Below are 22,446 nucleotides of genomic sequence, written 5' to 3' on the forward strand. Positions count from 1 at the left end.
TACTATCCTTAATCGAAACATCCAAAACACTGCGTCTGGAATGGTCTAGATGATGAGACTAGAGGGATGACAGGGATGACAATTACATGACATGCTGATACCTGGATTAAAAATAAAATAGCTATCGAGGCTATTATTGGTACAAGAGTAGAGATTTTAACCTGGGCTGTATATTAAAGTATTACAGCTTCTTGACTGTGGTAACTATATTGTGGTTACAGGAGAATGTCCTCATTCTCAGATACTAAGTGTGAAGTGTCATAATCTAATTTATTCTCAAATCATTTAGGAAAAAATCCTATCTAGAGAGTCACCCCCACAGCAGGGCAGAAGTGACAGAATGTGAGCAACTGAAAACTCAAAGCGGTAGGTGAAAGGGCATTCGTTGCATTAATTCTTACGGTTTCTTTCCCGATAGCTCTGAAAATTTTTAATAGAAAAAGTTGGGAAAACAATGAGAAAGTCAGAGAAGAAAGAATTTTACAAATCAGTTCTGAAACCAAACACAAATACTTTTTTATTTATGGGATATCATTTTACATCAATTCCATTAAAACCTAAAACCAGTTTGCTGTACTCGAGTTAGGTGGCATAACAGTATGTCAGTTACGCTGGGAGTCACAGGACTTGCACACTTGTATGGATGTGATGCAAATACTGACGACACGAAGCATTCACAGTCACAGGTTAGCTGCTGGTCAGTAATAGTAACCCCCCATAGAAATTATTTTATGAAAAAAAGCAACTCACATTTTGGTCTCATTTACAGACACCCAACGTTTTAGTTGGTCAATGAATTCTATACATTTATTATACAACATATGAAAGAATAAAGGATAAGGCTTACAGAGGTATTTCAGCAGTTGTAAGAATAAAACCAAGAGCACAAACTAACTTTTAAAGCTTTCTGTAGAAACTTCAAAAGCACTGTGAAAATAGAGACTGAGAGGCAAAACAAATCTGTTGTTAAGCCAGAACCTAGAGCTCTGTCTAGTCAGATTTATACAAACGTAATTCAGAGTTCATGCTTCAAAAGAGGTGCATGTAATATAACAGTGGACGCTTGTGGCAAATCAAATAATGAACTTTCTGACCTACTGCAGCAGTAAACATCTATAACTTGTATTCAATTATGACAGGGTATTGTCATGTGGAGTTCAAAACACAATAGAGAGAAGGGGTATAGACTTAGGTAATAAAGAAAAACCGGGGAAGGCATCCCTAATTTACTTAACATTAGCCAGTAACTTAGGGAAATTTTTAAGAAAACGTATTTTATTACCCTGTCCAACCCTTTTTTGTCCCCTTATAAATAACTACATAAAATCAAGAAAACCAAGGGCAAACAATCTGCTATCAGTAGTTACAGAGGTTTATTTTTCAAAGCAGTTTAAGGATTATTTTGAGTTTTCTAAATACGCAAGATCATCCCTTTGGAATTCCATGAAGTAGTTTTTACTTGAGTATTTCTCCCATCCTCAACATGTTCATTGTGGATGAAACACAGTATCTCCCCCTTGTAACAGGCACTGTGCCAAGTGTTTGAAAATTTTCTAGATTCTAACATTTAAAATAATTTTATGTATGATTTACATTTGCTTTACATAAAATGACAGTTGATCAAATATAAAACCACTGCCTTTACAGTCTAATTGTTTAACTTTAATGGGGGGTACCTTTGAAAATGAATCAATCCTCCACAGATCCAAACCAGCCTATGGCCAATCACCACTGCAATACACAGGCATCCAGCACGTGGGTCTTACTAGCTGTTGCTTGCCATCAAGCCATCAACACTTTCTATTCTTCTCAGATACTAATTTATGCAAACTGGTATTAATTTATAAGGTTAAAAGTGAGTCTACGAACAAAGAATGGTTAAGAATTCTTAATCACTACAGAGTTTTTGAAACTTCTGGTTTATTTCACAGCAAACCAAATCTTTCCATTTGGTAGAAAAAGAAAGGAGCTGCATTCTACCATATCATGATTTTGTATATGCACACGCACTGTATATACATACAAAATTTCTGTCTTTGGTGGTTTAGTTAGGGAAAAAAATACTATGAAAATCTGAACACTGTTTGCAAAGAAACTGTAAAACAGTGGTCAAGAGAAGCATTGTCTGTGTGCTTTACTCATTTAATGCCATTTAAAGGTTCACATGTCATCTAAAAGACTTTTTGGCCAGATTTCCAAATAATTCAAACTTCTTCCAAGCATCACATGCTCAATCATGGATCTTGCCGACAACTACAGCACTCACTTATTCAAATGCACCATTAGCTTTTTACTTGGTCAACATTAGACTGTTGTGTTTTCACAGAACTTCAGGAACACAATTATTGTCACTTAATAGCACCAGGTAGCTGGGGGTGAAAACATGCTTTATCTACATTTCCTCAAGAAAGGCAAGGCCAAAAAAAAACAAAAAACAAAAAAAGACATAAAATACAAACCAAAAAATACCATCCTGTTTACTTGTTTCCTCATCCACATAAATAATGGCTATCCCCCTTCTGTACAAATGACTCAGGTAATGACAAGTGGCCCCTTCAGGATAGGTCTTACCATGTTCTGGGTCATCTCAATGCTGGTGGTTTCGTGTCCACTGCCTGCAATGGACATGTTGCCAGGAAAAGCCTAGCATGAAAGAAACAAACAAGGGAAGCAAAACCGGGAAAACAGAGAACACCTCTCACTTACAGTATGGTTCTTTTCCAAAAAAAGTAGATTAGATACCATAAAAGCTGAACTAAAAATTCAAGCCACAACTCAAAGTGCTCCACAGGTAGAGACTAGACTGCCAGCGGACCACGAGGTTTTCCACGCAGGAGGCAAACCCCATTTTACACTAAGTGGCACGGAGGGCACCCACACACCAGACACTGGCTGGAAGAATGCAAAAGGGGAAAAAGGAAAAGAAAAACCATTAAAGAACACAATACTTTAAACTCCATTTTTCAAAAAGGTGCAATTTGAATTTGCTCATTTGTACCTATATTCAAGCTACTATAAACATTAAAAAACAAAAAACTATACTTTGCATGGTGGAAATGATTTGCAGCATGTTACATGTCTACGTCTTCAAATAATTCTAACTTCCATCATTTAAAAAATGCTAATATTGTTAAGTAAAGCAAAGTATATTTGGCATATGCCTCAGAAAAGTTAAGACTCCCACCTCCTTCCAAAAAGTTGGCCTCAAACATTAAAGTTAATTCTGGCAATGTCAGCTCATAGCAAGGGTTGTTTTGTCTTGTTTGCTGAAATGCTACATTTGAGACCAAATATACAATGAATGGTTGATTTGAAAAAAGGGACTAGAAAGATGCCACAAAATTATTTTTACAATACATTTTTGCAGAAATAATCTCTAGGTGAAGCTTTTTCTTTTTATACACATATACAAAATTTAAACAGCAATATACACGTAATCACAGTGAGGACGTTGGCAAATTCACCAATCTGTAGTGTAAATACAAACTGCAAAGCAGTCTTCCAAGAGAACGACGCCACGTGGCGAGCAGAGCTGGCCCGGTCAACAGCAAACACCACAGCGTCCCTGCGAGGGGAGACAGTGCAAGAAAAGCAGCATGCGCTTGGATACGAACAGCAATTTATGGCTAATGGCGACACAACTGTGGGAACAGTGACTCTCTTGCTGCTGTGCACACAGTCCTAGGACATCTGTTTGTCTTTATACCACTCCACAAACTCGTCCAACAAAACTGGCCCTGGAGAGAGGGAGAAAGAAAACACGTGGGTCTGAGGCTTTTCCCAGGGAGGACACATACGGACACAGGGACATACACGGATGGGGGAGTGACGTAGGGATGTATGCCGGTGGATGGGGGAGTGACGTAGGGACACACGCGGGTAGATGGGGGAGTGACGTACGGACACATGCAGGTAGATGGGGGAGTGACGTACGGACACACGCGGATGGGTTGAGTGACGTACGGACACACGTGGATAGGGAATAGGGGAGTGACGTACGGACACACGCAGGTAGATGGGGGAGTGACATACGGACACACGCGGGTAGATGGAGTGACATACGGACACACGCGGATGGGGGAGTGACGTAGGGACGTACGCAGGTAGATGGGGGAGTGATGTACGGATACACGCGGGTAGATGGGGGAGTGACGTACGGACACACGCGGATGGGGGAGTGACGTAGGGACGTACGCGGGTAGATGGGGGAGTGACGTACGGATACACGCGGATAGGGAATAGGGGAGTGACGTACGGACACACGCAGGTAGATGGGGACACACGCGGGTAGATGGAGTGACATACGGACACAGGCGGATGGGGGAGTGACGTAGGGACGTACGCAGGTAGATGGGGGAGTGATGTACGGATACACGCGGGTAGATGGGGGAGTGACGTACGGACACACGCGGATGGGGGAGTGACGTAGGGACGTACGCGGGTAGATGGGGGAGTGACGTAGGGACGTACGCGGATAGGGAATAGGGGAGTGACGTACGGACACACGCAGGTAGATGGGGGAGTGACGTAGGGACGTACGCGGGTAGATGGGGGAGTGACGTACGGACACACGCGGGTAGATGGGGGAGTGACGTAGGGACAACTGCGGAAGGGGGAGAGCAGCGCCAGTACTTACACGCTCCATCTTCGTCGTAGTTGCTGAGGTCAAGGTTAATTGTTCTGCTAAACTCTAGGACATTGCACCACTGGTCTTTATTAATAACTTTATATTTTGATTGCTGATGGAGGGAAAAGTAATACACATTACTGACACTTAAAATGAACACATGGGATGGTTTCAATTGCTGCGGGAGTCAACTAAACACAGTTCACGCCAGGCTAACACTTCCATCTGAGCTGTGCTGAGCACGGTCCAGAGGAAAGTGAGGGAGAACAAGAACAGAATTTGAAATGACGATTTTCATCACAACTCAACACTAGATGGCAAGCACATCAAAGAAACATGATTTTACATTCCCAGAAGTGAAGCTTCTAGACTGCAAAAGCCCTATTATATAAAATGGGGATAACACCTACTTCATAGGGATGTTGTAAGGATTAAAAGAGGTAATTTACGTAAGTTATATATAGTACTTCATTCAGTGCTTGGCACAAAGTAAGTGCTAAGGAGGCGCTCCCGTTAATAACCCCCGACACCCTCAGGACTGCCCACGGCCAAGCTGTCAGCTCACACCCAGCAGGTGGTCACTCCCTAAGCCTCTAAGTGCTGCAGGTAGGCTCAAACCTAGATGCTCTTGTCACTGAAGAAAACTGCTCTAATAATTCAAAACTTGAATCCAATCATAAAAGAAATGATAAATGACAAACAGCTGTGACGTAGTGTTTCTACTTCTCTTAGACAAGAACTATGCCATATGGATATTTGAAAACACAGCATCCTTGTATAAAGATTTAAAGATAAAACCCAGAATCAACAATTTTTCAATCCTTACCACTAAAATCAGGAACATAGTAAAACACAAGTACATAAAAAGCAAAGAGTTGAGCCAATGGTTTTGAGGATGCAAACACAAGAAAAGTCAAAATGAAAGGATTACTATCTCCTTTTAAAAGAAAAATGCAAACTAATAAAAGAGTGGAAACAAAACAGACTACGGAGTTTAACTTTCTAAGCCACGAAAAGCAAAGATCAGGCTGAAACTCTTGATGATGTGCCTGGGATTGTGCAAAGTCAAATTTCCTCCCAGCCAAGACACTTTGAAGCATGAAAACTCTCTACAGTCAGGTGCAAATCCTCCTAAGTTCTCTGACAACAGCAAATTATTTCCGTTTCTCTTCCAAATAGCGCTAACTTATCTGATGTGTGTCAGAGCAATCAGAATCTAGGTAGATTTGGATTACCAGATAAATAAACACTTATGCTAAAACTAGTTTTTGTAACTTTCTTGAGGAGCCTCAGTCAGTAACATTAAAAGCAATTTTTAATAGCAGTCCTCAAGGAATCAGTTAAATTTGTCTGGACCGTTACATAAAGCTGTAAGTGAAGTTGGAGTCAGGGTGAGGTCCAGGATTTCCTCAGAGACCCAACATCCTTATCCTTGCAAGGAAAAGGACATTTTTTTAAAAGGGCTTGGGGCAGGAGGACAGGAGGACGCATACATGACAACCAAAGAAACTCAACTTCACATTCCAGACCTTCCAGGCCAGGCAGGAGGACATCTCAACATGACCAGCTCCTAAGAGCCAGTAGCTCAAAATTTCTGTACATCAACACTTAAAGCAACAGCCAGCACTGAAGGATGGAAGTGCAGGACTGTCTCTGATATAGATCTGAGAACCATTTAAACTGAAGGGGATACGGTCACCTTGTCTAACACCTCGACTGATCTAAGGCCCTCAAGTTACTCCGAGGTTAAGAGGCAGTAAGAACAGATTACAAATGAATTTTAGTAAGAAGGCAGATGGCTGTTTTTTAACCTTTGCTTAATAAAGGTGGGAATTCATGTAAAGTCCAAAGAAAGTAATTCTTGTTTTTCTATTCAGAGCAGGACATCTAAACAAAAGTGAAGCTTTAACATGGGGACAAGGAAGGCGAGGGAAGGGCAGGGCGGTGGCTGTCTGATGCATTTGGAATGTGGAACGTGCAACACAACAGTGAACTGACTGACAGCAACTGTGTCACGGCAGTTCCTACAGGCAGAAAAGTGCAACAAACAAGAAATTACATACAATGATTAAATAAAGTGTATTTGGTAGTTCTAAGCAAGCAAACACATTTCATTAAACAACAATTTGGTACCTCTAAGAATTGGTGAAAAACTGGAAAAAGGGGCCAGATTTTTCCTAATAACAGTCCCAACATGCACTTGGCAGTGTTCATGTCTAGGCTGCGCTGGTCCTTTTCCTGTTTAACAAACAAAAACAAGGATGAGCCAGGTGCCCCCAAATAGTAAATTCCAGTAATCCAAATGTGGTATTTTACTTTGACAAGAAATTAGTAAACAGCTCATTTATCACACACTGTAAAAACCCTGAATTGAGACTGGGGGAGGTCAAACACAACAGAAGCTTGAGCATTTCAGTATTATATAAATTCACTGTGAGAAAGATTCATGTCACTTGAATGATCACCCTAATGCAAATCCACAATCATTTCACGGGATAAGTCTATATAACTTGATTACTGGCTTGACATTTTTGATAATTATCAAAATCATCATTGACCCTAAAGCTTATAGCTTAACTAAATAATGTTGAAAGGGTTTAATTCCCATACTTAGAAATCAGGTTTCCTTAACAAAAATGATTTTTCCAATAAGGTGACTTCATTGATGAATTGTTTCTTGTGCCTAGAGATGCTGGAATTAAGCTCAGCTCACAACAAGTGCTGGGGCTCTGGAGATTCTCTCCAAATCAGAGGATACAGGCATGTGCCCACTGCGGGGAAAACGGGGTCTATCCGTACAGTCCTTCTTACCTTGGGTTTCTGAGATGCGAATCTCCTAGCAGAAAGCTCCTAACTAGTAACCAAATGAAAGACAACATTTCATAAGGCAACCAGAAAAGAGAGCGCACATAAACCTCGTAGGGGCACAGTGAGCTCATCCCACAAGCACTGCAGTCGGAGACCCGGACTTCTCATTCCCACCTTTCTCATGTTTCCATTCCAGAACTACAAGTGGGCAGTTTCTATGGAAAGGAATGGAGGGCCTGGGACAGTAAGTGTTCCTTACACATCCCACACTAGCGTCTAGGTGGTATCTTAACTACAGTGGAAATGTGCAAAGGTACTTCTCTACAAAGACAGGAAAGTGCCTGGCTATGCCAATGGAGTGGCATTTAAACGTTCACATGAAGAGATGATGCTGTGACCACCACTGTCAGCCACGTATGGAGTCACACACACCTCCTGCTGAACTAAATTGTTGCCACAAGGGGACTCGTAACAGTGAGGTGCTCTTAGTACACAAAGAATTTCTAGCCATGACAGTGATTTGGGTTTTAAACAATATTCAGCAAGCGTGAGGGCCTCACTCCACAGTTGTGACCTGGGCAGGTGCAGATACAGAGAGCAGCTGCTGGAAGGAGACGTGCCACAGGGCTCGGTCTCAGGGGGGAAGCACAGGCGCTGGTGGCTAAGGGACCAGATCAGATGGCTCCATGCCCCCCTTCTCCTTCTCTGCAAGAAGGTGTACGACTTAAGTCTGCTGATGGCCAGGGCGCCCCAATTCTACAGTTCTATACAAACAGGTGGGGGCTCCTTCCACAGCATGCTCGGCCTGTGCTGCGGCCGTGCAGACGGTCCTGCTCAGGGCTGCAGTTCTCACTCCCAACGGAGAGCAGGACAGGAGCAGAGGCCCCGAGAGACTGCTGCCTTCTGCCACCCAAAACTATTGGCTGGTTGAGTTTCGAGGGTTTACACGTCTGTGCTACAAGAGCGAATGAAAAACTTCCTTTTACCCTGTGACGAGGGTGTGGCAGATGGCAACAGCATACCGTACTATGAAGCAACCCACAAGAAAAACGAGTAAATTGCTGAGAAACACATGTGGCACCACAGGACTAGGCCAAAGTCCATCCGCTGAACAGGAGCTGACGCCACACCGGCCTGACGAGACCGGCGCTCGGGAGAGTTTTCCCTTTGCAAAGTTGGTGATCATGCCTAACCCCAAATCTCCATCTTGCTGTGACATGTATGTGCCTTCCTCCGCCACCTGCAGGGCCTACACCCCCATCACAATGGACAGACACTAAGGTGACAAAAAAGAAAAAAGATACGAAGGACCTGGACAGACTCTTTGCAACAATAGCATCATCTGACAAACTGATGGTCATGAAGGGTTTCAATGCGTATGTTTGGCAGAGATGCCAGAACACGGAGGAGGCATCAGACTCACAGGGCCGGGAAGCTGAACAGCACTCACTCACTCCTGCTCTGCAAGGGTGCCAGGCGGCAGCTCGCCATCACTAACACCATCTTCTGCCTAGCAAACAAGAGAAAGATATTATGGATGCACTCACAGTCTGAACAGCGGCGTCTCACTGATAACCAACATTGCCTGGGTGGATGTGCAGCTAAGTGCCAATGACCATGACTGGAAACACAGAATTCCCGGGAACAACACGGCCAAGAGACCCCACAGCAGACACCCTACTACACAGCAAACTGGAGGCGCTCCAGGGGTTCTCTGACAACAATGGTCCTCATGGCCTTCTCTGCAAAGGGGTTCCCAGTGAAAAGTGAAATGATTCTCCCAGGATGCTATCAGGCATCAACATTATGGGCATCAAAAAAAGAAAAAAAAAATCACCTTAACAAATTCAAGGAGTACAGTAAAGACATCCAAAAGCTCTTGCTAAGAAATTAAAATAGTATAATGTCCACACCAATCCTGTGATGCTCTGCCCATGTGGTCCCAAGGAGCAGGGGCAGACCAATAGATTTCTGCTTCCCAAGGTCAGAATCTGAGCAGAACGCACCTTGAGACAGCCCGCCAAGAGCCAGCCAGCATCCCCAGAAGGAGCATCGAAGTCAAAGGAAAAGACATGAAGACTTTTCTGTCCACCCACCTCCTGACCCAGAATGTGCACGTATGTATTCATACACTTTCATTTCCTAAGATAAATTAAAAGTAATTTTTGTGTCATTTTTGAAATAACGACAGGAAGTAAACAGGTTCTACATACCAAAGATGTGCCAACTCCCCCCCACATCTAACTATTCTCTGCCTTGTCGCCTTCTCACATACAGATTAAAACCAGCAATTACAGAATGGTATCGGACATTCAATAGTAACGCTGCAAAACCAAAGAACCCTACTCTGAATATTCTAAAAAGCAATAAAATCTTAGTAAGGTTTGACTTGGAGTTCTAATAGGAAAAAGAATAATTCTTTTGTTTATATAATAACTGTTTTGATATAGGTCCTTCCGTAAGATGTTGTGTTGATTCAGCACTTTTTCCCTTAGGTGGCACAAATGACTTAAACAATAACTGAAACAAAATAAAGAGTTAACTGTAAATACATAATGAATCTTTAAGCAACTAGGTTTCCAAATCTGCTATATCAGAGGCCACTTTCACCAAATTTTAATAGCTTGAGACTTTATGTGAAAAGAGGAACTTTCAATTATTAAATCTCCAATGGGAAAAATAAATGCACAAGATTTTCAAGAGAGCCTAGTTGGAGTCAAGGAACAAGTAAACAATCACAATTCCAAACATGAAAGTGCAGACCTCTGACTGAGACCACAAGGATCACAGCAAACAGAAAATGCCGTCCTCGACACAGCTACCCAAGTTAACAAAAGGCAAAAGCAGGGGACTCTGAAGAGCTCAAAGCTGCCATGCTGTGGCTCAGTTTATAAAAGTGAAATTACACCACGTTAGCTTTTTACTGCACTACTCCACCTCCAGGGACAGCAGTATTTGCAAGGCAGTTAGTTAAGCTCAATTCTTGACACTTCCTTTAAAACAAAAAGAAAAAAATCTGCCAGTGGGCACAACCTTTCCTTATTATTTTGTTTGGTACAATCAAATTCTATTACTGCAAGCACTATTCTCAGAAAATAAGTCATTATTCGAAACTTGACATTTGCAGACACCCTAAGTGATGCCACTGAAGAAGAACTCAGCGAATACGTCCCTTCTATGGGTAACAGCTATTGGGAACTTACTCCAAGCTACAAATCATTCTAAGTGCCTTATACTTAAACTCATCTAATACAAGAGCACTACTACGATAGGTACTATTACACTCTCCAGTGTAAAATAAAGACAATGAGGCACAGGGAGTCCAGTGATAGTGAATGCAGAGCTGGGACTAGAACTAGGAAGGACTGCAGGCCTGAGGTCTTCACTGTGTTCCATGCTGCCTCTGTTAGGAAACATACAAGCCAAGAGCTTACAAACTGCTGAGCACATCTGGAATCCTAAAGGCAAAACTAACGAGATTAGGCCAGGTGCCGTAATCCTAGCACTGTGGGAGGCGGAGGCAGGAGGAGCCCTCCAGCCCAGTAGTCGGAAGTTGCAGTGAGCGGTGACATGACTGCACTCTAGCTGGGTCACTAGACTGTGTCTTGGAAAGAGAAATCAAAAACGCCTAACAAGATCCTCAGGGTGGTGGGCCTGAGCTTAGATGACCACATCAGACATACTGTTCCTGCTCCTGCCCTCACTCAGGCCCTGCTTTCTGACCATGACGGTGAGATATGAGGGAAGGGCAGAGGGCGTGAGGGTGTGTGCGTGTGTGCACATGTGGGTGTTGGGAACTGTGTGGAGAGGGAAGCTGGACGTGTGCATCGGCGAGAGGAAGTGAGTGCAACGACCGCAAGAGATTTAGGTTAAATCTCACGAGGAATTTTCTGATAAAGAGTTTGTTCGACACAAGTCCAGCACATTTTTTGCAAATTCTGTGACTGACATCCACAATCATTTCTAGTTGAGCTGTTGTCTCATGAAGGAGATGCGTTAGTTTTAATTTGTGCGACCACTTCCCTGGAACATGTCCTCAGAAACAGTAAATAAAAGCAGTTGGCATCTACTGCTGGGAAAGTGAGCAGCTCATAGAGGGACTAATCAGGGAGTCTTACAACAAAGTAACCAGTTACGGATTACATCCCAGTAAAAGGGATTCCCACGAGGGTCTGCTGTCTCCCCAAGAACCTCCATTCAATTTCTTTAAGGTTTTATTTCAAGAAGTGAAAAAGCCAGCCCCCTCTACCCGCACTGAGAACGCCCCACTTTCTCCTGCTCACTCTCACCTGTCACCTGTTCCCCTCACTTAGCAGCCTCTCCTAACCTCACTTCCTTCCTGATTCCATCTGGTTCACCTCCATTACTCTACCAGGGCTCCTCTTAAACTTCTCTCTCAAAGTCTGTCCCTTTGTGCACCAAGGCAGGACTGAGAGCCTGGAAAACCTCCCAGGGCTGCAAAACCACGGTCTCTGCCCTTGGGGTGCTGCCGGTCAGGGCTCCCTCAAACCCACACCCCCTGTCCTGTGAAGGGCAAGGCCCCTGCCCACACAGAATGGGAAAAACCAAATGGACTGACTGTGCTTACTAACTTTCCTCACATCAAAGAAGGCTACAGGTAGTCTTTTATCTCAATGTCCTCATCCAATCTCTTGTTTTCATTTAGGGCTTTTTTAAAAAAAGGAATCAAGGAGGAAAAAATGGCTGTTTGATTTAAAAGAATCCATACACCTATATTTGTTTATACTGTATAATAAATTTACATTGAGAGGGGGAAAGCCCTACACATAAAAATACTGAAACAAAATTCCAATTGTATGAGAAAAGTGATCCTTTCCGCCTCTGAATTTCTATCCCACCATCTTCCTCTGACAAGATCCCACAGGATGCCGGCAGCTGTGCGTCAGGGAAGGCAGGGGCTCTGGCGTGCAGAGAAGTGGACACCTGATCCATTCCCAAGAGAAAAATCAATACAGAGAGATTCCGAAATGACTGCGAACATGATAGAAACAGAAGACCAGGCTATTAGAGCAACACCTACCACAAACATATAAATAAAACGTCTTCTCTGTAGTCAGAGAAGAGAGAAGAGAAGACAGCAGCGTGCTCCCACCCTCACGCGCCTGCACCCTGACAGGACCGCCCCACGCACCTTCCAGTTTCCTCTCAGCTCTCAAGTCTCACAATACTGTGACATCCATAAACCTATGAATAAGTTCAAGTCAAAGAAACATTAGGAGAAAAATCACACACCTTTATAGCCAACTCGTATTTCACTGACTACAAGGTTGGAAGGTGAGGAAAGAGGCAATCATGTCCCGGGGCTGCTGTGTTGTTGGAGGGACATGGTATAATTTTTTGGTATGATGCTATAGTTTCTTTCCTGGTCTGTTAAAGTATAATTCAGAATGCTTACTGTATTATCCACCATTGATACTTGCAATATAATATTTAGGATTTTAAAATTTATCAGAAAGTTTAAATTTCATTGAGAGTATAATTTTTTAAAGGTTTACTATGTTACCCTCCGGGAGTCATTTTTCTATTAGAAAAAAAGAAAGATTGTGGGCCAAAAAAGAAGGTCTGAATTCTGTTTTAGTCTTAAACTGCACAAAAGGTATGGAACGCTAGCTTTCACTGAAAATAGGCAGCAGAGGACCCTGAGCCTGCAAAACAGCAACTAAGGTGAGCCCCGGTGGTAGCAGCTCACCCTGTGGTACCACCTGCATCCCCACAGCATAGAAAAGGGAATGCAAACTGAGCCCAGCAATTTTGCAGAGTTGAGGAAGACAAAGTTTGAGGGAACAAATGTAACTATAAATGGTGGGCCAAAATGTTAGTGGGGTTGTACAGAGAGATCTGGAGGTCTGCAGAATAGTCTCCCGTCTTTGAGCACTTGTCTGCATGTATGTGAGAGGAAGCTATCTGAGTCAAGAGAAGGAGCCCGCCAATCAGCACATACAGTCCTGGAGCACGTCACAGCTGGAATGGTTTGCATCCCCCCGGTCAGCATGGCAAGTTCTCATAATATACAGGGCACTGTGTAAAATCCTCAAAGAGGACTTTGCTCTCCTTGTGGGGCAAAATCATTCCTAGAATAAAGGCTGCTCTGGGCCAGCACTCCAAAAGGATCAAACTTCACTAAATACAAAAAAAAAACAAACAAAAAAAACTAAACTATTTTAAAGAATATAACAAAACCCATCAACTGACAATGTAAAATTACCTTATCCAGCTCCATCTAAAAAAAACTACTAGCAGGAGTGCAAAGATTCTGGACAACTGATGCATTTCTAAGAGAAAAATCAATATAGAGAGATTCCAAAATGACTGTGATGACAGAAACAGAAGACAAGGCTGTTAAATCAACACCTACTGTAAACATATTCTAGATGTTCAGAGAGGTGGAGGAAAACATTATCATGATGAAAAGAGAAATGGGAGATAAAAAAAAGACCAACTGGGACTTACACGGGTTGGGATTAAGAGCAGAGTAGCGGCTGCAAAAGTAAAGATCAATGTTAGTAGACATGGTAATAAAAAATATTCAAAATGAAATAGGAGAAAAACTGAAAAGAAATGAACACACTGTTCAGTGGCTTGTGGGGAAATATCCAGCAACCTTACATATGCTGAGTCTCATAAAGGGAAAACAGAATAAAATATTTGAAAAGCAACAGCTGAAAGATTTCCTAATTTAATGTAAACTATAAACCCACAGATCAAAAAACCCCCAACCAGAATAAACATAAGGAAAATTATGCCAAGGCACATCATAATCAAAACAGCAAAAAAGACATTATGTTCAAAGGAATAAAGATAAGAACACCACTGGACTCAGAGCCACACACAACACAGACAGTGGCGCACTGGAAGAACAAAGTGTCAGCCGCGAATTTCTCATCCAGAGGTATCTTCCCAAGTTAAACGCAAAATAAAAGCTTAGGGCATTCATCACTAGCAGATCTGTGCTATGAGAAATGTTTAAAAAATTTATTTTAAATAGAAGTAAAATGATACCAGACAGAAATCTGGATCTACACAAAAGGAATGATGAGAACAGAAATGGTCTGTATTTGAGTTAACTATAACATTTTTGCCCATTTAAAGCAAAAATGACAATGTATTGTGAGATTTATAGCCTAAAGTAACATGTATGCCAACAGTAACATGTAGGGGAGGGCAAAATGAAAGCTCGCTGTTGTAATAAACATTCTTGCATTATTCAGAAGGGGGTATAGCATTAATCGAAGATGAAAGATGAAATTTAAAGATGTATGCTGTGAAGTCTAGATCAGACTAGCAGCCACTAGAAAAAAATGAAGATAAAATGGGATCATTAAAAAAAAAACCCAAAAAAAGGCACGAAAAGAGGAAAAAAGGAACAAAAGACAGATGAAATGATAGAGGAAAAAATAGCAAAATGGAAGATATAAATGTAACCATACTAATAATTACATACAATATGAATAATCTTAGCATCTCTAAGACAGATCCTGTCAAACCCACCTGAATACTATCTATATGTATATTCTTCACTTTAAATATAAAGAAACAAATAGGTTAAAAGTACAAGGAAGGAAAAAGACCTTCCTTGTACTTTATTATGCAGTCTTTAATAAAAAGAAAGTTGGAGTGGCTATATTTGTGTATTTGTATCTGACAAAGGAGACTTCAGACAATATTGCCAGAAAAAAGCAGGTGTTTCCTAATAGCAACAGGTCCCTTCATCAGGGGACACAGTGCCGGTGTGTCTAAACCTGCCATCAGAGCTCTGAAAAACAACAGGAGTGACAGGGAAATAGTTCATTCCTCTCAGCAACCGATACAAGTGGACAGACATCAATGAGGGTGCAGGAGACGTGGACAACGCGGTCAACCCACATGACCTACCCGGCACCAGACTCCACCGAGCAACAGCACAGTGTCCATTCCTTTCAAGTCCACATAAAACCTTCATTACAGCAGACCAGAAATCAAACAGATTAACATACAGGTTACATACCCTGACCACCGCAGTACTAAACTGGGTATTAATAATTGGAAGGTTATCTGGAAAGTCTTATGTGTTTGGAAAATAAGTAACAAACTTCTAAGCAATCAATGGGTCTAAAAATAAAAACAGAAAAGCCGTCCTCCTTTATAAGTGAAATTGCATCCTCATTTATAAGTGAAATGTGTTTGTAATTTCCCCTTTACAATAATATATTTTTCTCCAATTTTAACATCAGGTGTATCCAGATTAAGTAGAATGATTTCGAAGTATTTCTTCTTCTTCTGTTGTCTATAAGATTTGGCATGACCTGTTTTTTGAAATTATCTTTTACTTTTATTTATAAATATTAGTTGTCTATTTTTTGAGACTTTGGGAAAAAAATAATAAGTTAACTGATGACTCCATGCTGAACCTCAGAGTCAAAGCATTCTATAATAGACATACTCTTATCTGACAATGTGAATGTTACTTTCTTTGCATTATTATTATTGCTTAATTTTTCGATGCAGCAATTGTCTGATTTCTTTTCTGAATGTATTTATCTTCGTTCACTCTTTACGAGTTTTTTGTTTCTAGTCCTTATCTTAAACATTGTTATTGTTATTAAATTTTAAGCCTTTTTAATTCTGTGAAGGCAAAAAGTGGAAACCTAATAAACACATGTATATGTAAAAAAATAAAAAAAATAAAAAAAAAAAGCCAATCCACAAGGGAAACTGGAAATTAACTGAATGCAAATACAACATCTCAAAACGGGAGATACAGCTAAACAAAGGAAAGCCAAATAAATGGATTGACAAATTCATCCTATAGCATATTTTAACCAAAATGAATCTATTTGGTAATCACGTAATGATTAGGTACGGGTGGTTGTTTTCATCATTACATGAAAGGGCTTAACTCACCAATATTTATTGAGACTCTCCTTAAAAGCAAAGAATTGCGCTGGCTGTTACTAGGCGTACAAAGAAATAAAACAAGAGTCCCTCAATTTTCCAGGAAAGATTAAGGCCTGTACCCAAACTCCAGAGCTAAGCAGAGGTAACATCGAGGCTGCGTGAGTGCAGGTGGCCTGGTCCCTTCCCTGACAGGATGCTGTGGGGGACTCCGCGCGTTGGAAGCCTCCCCTGGACAGAGTTGTGGGGGCGTAGCCCCAGCTCTCGGCAGGGCCCAGCAGCCAGGCAGCAGACTCCATGAGCAGCAGAGGACCATTTCTCCACCCCACAGCGTCATGCAGGGAAGCGTGGGGACTTGGTCACCAGGCCTTGGAGCAGCCCACAGACTACACCTGCAAGTCCTGGGGCCACCGTCAGTAACAACGCGGCTGCAGGCAAATCTGCCCTCTTCTCTGAGGCCCACTTTATTCCTCTGTCCAGCAGACCCTGGCTGGCCGCAGAGCTGCTGTGGGAACAAGGAGCTGTACAGCTGAGGGCTTTGGGGAGCAGGAAGTAGGGGCTGAGGGAAGAGGAGTGTCGCCCGACTGAGGTGAGTGCTGATGAGAAGGGAACGAATGTGGGAACACGGCCACCACCAGGCCACCACCACGGGAGAGTAGCAAGGGACCCCGGCCAGCAAGATTGGGCAGAGGCCCCGAGGAGGAGCCCTCACGAGATGGGCCATGGTGACAGACCTCAACCGGGACAGAACCAGCTCCCTAGTCCAGCAGCTGTGTGGGAGGACTGCTGCCCACACCAGAAGGGGGAAAGCAGAGTTGACCCGGGGAGGCGGTGTGATGCCTCGAATGACGTTCTACGGCGCTGTGAGGAACAGCAAGCCAGGAGTAGGTGTTTCTTACAGCAGGAAGTCTCCTGTGATAAACTAGTTCTGGAAACGATGCATCTATTCTACAAACATCTGGCAAATAACTTGCACACACGGTCACACAAATTGTCATTTAGTCAATCCCCATATCTGAATTTTATCTTATTGTTTCTAGTACCCACGAACTCCCATGCACGTTGTAATTAGAACACTGCATAATGGAAAAATACAGGAATGAAGGCACCACAGAGAACTAAATGCTATTGCAAATGGATCAAAATTCACCACTGAAGAAAACTTTGGTGGTGACCTGGCAAAGCCAAAGAGAATAAAAAGTGAAAAAAAATCAGCATGGAAAAAAGAATCATTTGTCACCAAGTTTTCTGCTTAAAAAAAAAATCATTTAAAAAAGGCAATCAATCAACAAAGCCTAGTCACCTGAACCCACCAAACACACAGACCTATTAGAAAACATCATTCTAGAATAAACTATAGTTGTATGGGCTGTGGATTGTGTTTTTGAATAAATACAATGTCAACTTCAGAATTCACCGCCTCTGGTGACCAGGTTGAAAAGTAAGACTTTAATTTCACTCCAACAGAATCACTCTCTTGTACTTGGACTTGACTATGTGAAAAACAGGACACCCACTTCTCTAAATGACAACTAGAAAAATAAGTTTCAATAACATTCATTAAAATTCACCTGATTTCCAAATACAATAATAGCACCCAAAATGAAACTGAAGTAGGTAAGATTAGCTTATTCTAGCAGAGGGTGAAGGTTTGTTGTTCTGTGAGAGGGAAGGTTTTTCCGAGCTTATCTAAGAGACATCTGAGGCAGTGTCTGTTCCTTGCCCATCTTCCACCCGATCCTAAGAGCCAGTGCAGCTGTGCCCACCAGAGCTTGTTGCCAACACGCCAAATGTCTGCCCAGAACCAAACTGAGTTTTAAAAACCACACATGTCAAAAGACATACTAACTAGCATCCTGGGAGTAACTTATTTCAGTGCTTTGCTGTGGCATGTAAAAACCAAACTCGGAAGGCAATAAAAAGGGGGAGAAAGGAAGGGAAACATCTGGATAGGCTCCAGAAAACTCACCCGTGCAAAGTCAAACGCATATCTGTAAATAAGTTTAAAGTTTGTAGAATCATTTAATAATGATCTTAAGTAATCCAAAGTATTTCTGAGTTTTTCTGTTGTATCACATCTAGAAAACAGAATAAAGGCAAATTATGACCTGAGTTTCGTTTTCTTTTTTAAATTGGGCAGTAATACAAATATAATACCAGAGGAAAGAATAAAAACCCTTGAGTTGATGACCTATTTTTTCTATACCTAAAAAAAAAAAAAAAATCTTAAATGTACAAAAAAGTTAAAAGAGCAGTAAGTACCCATCTACCTGTCCCCTGGATTTAGCAGCGAACCTCCCTTCCTCTTTGTGCCCTCTGCTACACACCCTGCACTTCACCTGGGCCATGATGACACTTCCATACCATCCCCACTCTTAATATTGAATCAACGTCAACTGTCTTTGCTAATATACGACCCATGCACAAATTTCCCATTTGTTCCCCAAATCTCCTTCGTAGCTGCTGTTTTCAATCCAGAACCCAATCAAAGACCAACCACCTCTTTCAGCTGCCACAGCTTCTTACTCTCTGAAAGAGCTCCCTGTCTTTTGTTTTTGACAATGTCATTATTGAAGAGACTTGACCAGTTGTTTTGTAGAATGCCAGTCTGTCAGATGATTTCCCTAAGATACATTCAGGTTGGGCACTTCTGACAGCCCCACCACCTGTGACATGTGCCCTCCCACAAGGAGGCTCGCCATGCCAGTCTGTACCCTGACTGGTGATACCAAGTGGATTCCTACGGTTGAGGTGGTATCCTTTAAAAAGAACTTTCCTCTCTTTTGAAATAGTAATTAAATTGTGGGATGGTCTCTTAGACCCTGAGTGGCCTATTCCTCAACAACCTTTCGCTCAGTGAATATTATAAATTTTTAAAGACTTCTGATTCCCCTGATGTCCCGACATCATCACAAGCTGTGAAGACCCCACCCAGAAGACCATGGGTCCCAGAGTAACAAGGCTGACCCCTGCCAGAAGGTCCCCGTCTTGCCCTCTGCTGACAATGACCAAGTCACAGTCACATCAACAAAAACCCCTAAAACCTTGTGTTTATGTACCACCCCCACTTCTACCTGACCCCCCCAAGAAGGCACTGCCCACAGGTCCTCTCTCTCAGCTCCCTGCCTGCTCAGTGCAGCCTGCTCCCCGGAGGCTTCTCACACATGTCCCTCTCTAAGACCTGCAGTGTATAAATCCTTTAATCCCATGTGCCTCTCACAGTGTAATTTCTGTGGCCACGTTAGAATAATCCTTGAAGACCCCACAAGGGGGACGTACTCTCCCATTTACAACACACAGTGGTTTTATCCATTGGTGAACCAATTATTATATAATATGCCAAAGATGCAAGATGGTGATTTTCTAGTCCAATCATTCCTTCTGCATTTATTGGCTATAATTCTTTTATAAAGAAGAACTCAACGTACCACTTTTCTTGGTTTTAGCATTTGTTGCTTTAATTTCATATCTTATAACCCATTACTATCTTGGCCAGTGGCCCCTTAAAGCTAACTCCAGGGCCCTTCTGTCACATCCCCACTGGTTTCTGAGCACTTCCTTGCTTTCTGGTACAAGATGTTCAGCTCACCTTGTTCTTTCCCTCCCCCAATTTGAAATCAGCCATTTCTCCAGGAAGCCCTGGTGATAATAGCCTGTTTTTACAGAAAGTGACACAGTGTTTACTTTTCCCAAGGAAATACACTTAATTGGTTATTCTTACAAATTAGCTTTCTGCTCGCAATATCTAGCCCTTAAAAATGAGAATCAAGAGTCACCATTTTCACCAGTAATACGACAGCTTGTCAACACTAAACAGATCTCCATGTATTTTACTGTAAAGCTGTTGTCTATTACTAAGTATAGATAATATATATACCAAGTACCATCAACATATTTTCCATATTGTATAAACTAAAATATACTTCATAACATAGCACACTAATCTATTTTTAGCCATAAATTTCTGAAAGCTCCTTTTTTGCAGCTAACTACACCTCTCTATTGAGATAATAAACTACCTAAGAGGCAAAAATTATAGTAAATGCTTAATTTCTATGGAACAGAACAATTCAAACTGCTCCTTATTTCCTCTTGATGCCAGAAAAATAAAGAGTAAAACTAGACAATTTTAGAAAAGGTGCCTTTAGGGACTGAGACATAAGCTGAAAGCCGAAAGACGAGCAGGAACTAGATGGTTTTGGAGAGGCAGGAAGGGCTCTCCCAGATATTAGGAATCGCATGTGCAAAGGCCCAGTGGCAGAAGGGAGTATGACAAGCCCAAGGGACTAAAAGAAAACCATTGTGGCTGAGGTGGACAGAGTAAGGTTGAGAGGGAGGTGGGGTCAGCCCACGAAGGGTGTCTGTGGGCCACCCTGAGGGTTTTTTAAACTAAATCCTACGAACAATGGAATCACCTCCCACCGGAGGGAGACCACGATCAATCAGGCTTGTATCCTGAGACCCTCACTCTGGGTCTCTATCGGGAAGGAGAATAGGAGTCCCCGAGAGCCTCGCCAGAGATTTAGCAGCAGAACCCAACAAGGGGCGGCAGACACAGATGGACCCACAAGGCGGCGGGCAAGCAGGAGTGTGTGTGGGAGGCGAGCGCGGGCAGGGCTGACTTGATACTGGGAGCCACTCTAGGGTTTGAGTTTTAAACGGTGTGTATACAAATAATAATTAAAATGGGAAAGGGGCAGAGAGGAGGGAAGGTTGCCAACCCCAAAAGGTTAGGGCCCAGATCCCTGCTCTTCACTGGACCAGGGACGTCAAGGACCAGAGCCACACAGAATGGGTCAGATTTCGGCTGGTAGTTTAGTTTAGTCCTGTCCAATGACAGAAAGAACAGCAGCTGTTTTTTGTTTGTTTGTTTTTTTGAGACAGAGCCTCAAACTGTCCCCCTGGGTAGACAGCTGGGGCATCACAGCTCATAGAAACCTCCAACTCCTGGGCTCAAGGGATTCTCTTGCCTCCACCTCCCAAGTAGCTGGGACTACAGGCGCCCACCACAATGCCCGGCTATTTTTTGGTTGCAGCCGTCATTGTTGTTTGGCAGGCCCAGGCTGGATTCGAACCCGCCAGCTCAGGTGTATATGGCTGGCGCCTTAGCCACTTGAGCCACAGGTGCGGAGCCAGCAGCTGTTTATTTTAATAAACACTACATACTTAAAAGACAATAAAGTAGTTGCAACTGTGTGGACAGGGCTGCAAGGTGAGGTGCAAAACTCTGCGGCAATCTGGGCACAGCGCACCCACCCTGGCAAAATGATGTCCCTTTGCTTTAAAGATGCTCAGAGATTGTGTCCAAAGTGTAAGAAATGAACAGTTCTCGTGTTTTAAACATAAAATGCACAAAGTTATATTTCTATTTCATGTACCCATTAAGAATGATTACCTGGGTTAGAGGATATTGTCAATAGAGTTTAACCTGCTTGAAAGGGGATCTTATACCTGCCAAGCCACAGACTAATCCCAGATAGGAAAAAAGGCCTGGGAGACGCCCTGCCCGGAGCCGGAGGCCGCCACCTAGTGGCTACTCAGCGGGAACGTCTTCGGGGGCCTCAGTTCCAGCAGAGCCTGTGAGCCGGCCTGGGAAGTGCAAACCATCAGACTTTTTTTAGAAAGCAGCCACATCTTCAACCCAAGTCTCCCCGTGCTTTTCTGTGCACCAGAAATAATAAAATTTATAAAGGTCATAGAGCAACAATGTCACCCTTCTAAGGAACACCATTTCCCAAAACAAAATCGGCACTCAATATAAGATCATTTATTTGAGTTTGCTGCTGTAACAGATTCAGAAGTAAATGGAAATCAGTACAGTAACCCCAAAGGTTATAAAATGAGGTAATAGGTAATTTCCCTATTACCCAGGAAAACGCCTTGTCTCTTCACTTAGCCTGAAGGTATTTTTCCAGCTCATCACCAGTTTTACACAGTCAGCTACAATTCTAATTTCCATTTTTTAAAGCTTAAACATCAGCCTAATTCATCAGAGGTAATTTCAAAACCACTTATTGGAATAAGGCAATAAATAAAACAAGAGCTGTTATCTTTTCTAGCTGAGCAGCACTGAAGGATCATAGTACTGATGCTCCTTCCCAGGCACTGGTGTAACTTTC

The 22,446-nt window shown here is 42.5% G+C and overlaps 1 protein-coding gene across 7 annotated transcripts in view; it reads right to left on the reverse strand.

Annotated features, from left to right (window-relative positions):
• Positions 1-491: 491 nt before the first annotated feature.
• Positions 492-22,446, reverse strand: part of DCUN1D4 (defective in cullin neddylation 1 domain containing 4) — a 76,277-nt gene continuing 54,322 nt past the window's right edge. For 5 of the 7 annotated variants that reach the window (XM_053577677.1, XM_053577680.1, XM_053577678.1 and 2 more), the window contains 4 exons: positions 18,297-18,405; positions 6,761-6,865; positions 4,637-4,739; positions 492-3,737 (listed from right to left, as the gene is read on the reverse strand). In XM_053577677.1, the coding sequence (XP_053433652.1) occupies positions 3,682-3,737; positions 4,637-4,739; positions 6,761-6,865; positions 18,297-18,405 (373 nt within the window). In that variant the 3' untranslated portion in view covers positions 492-3,681. Of the gene's footprint in view, positions 3,738-4,636; positions 4,740-6,760; positions 6,866-8,858; positions 8,946-18,296; positions 18,406-22,446 lie in introns of those variants that run through there. The other 2 variants (XR_008377192.1, XM_053577679.1) reach the window with 2 other exon arrangements.

This window comes from Nycticebus coucang, chromosome 23, assembly GCF_027406575.1.
Source record: "Nycticebus coucang isolate mNycCou1 chromosome 23, mNycCou1.pri, whole genome shotgun sequence".
Classification (NCBI taxonomy): Eukaryota; Metazoa; Chordata; class Mammalia; order Primates; family Lorisidae; genus Nycticebus; species Nycticebus coucang.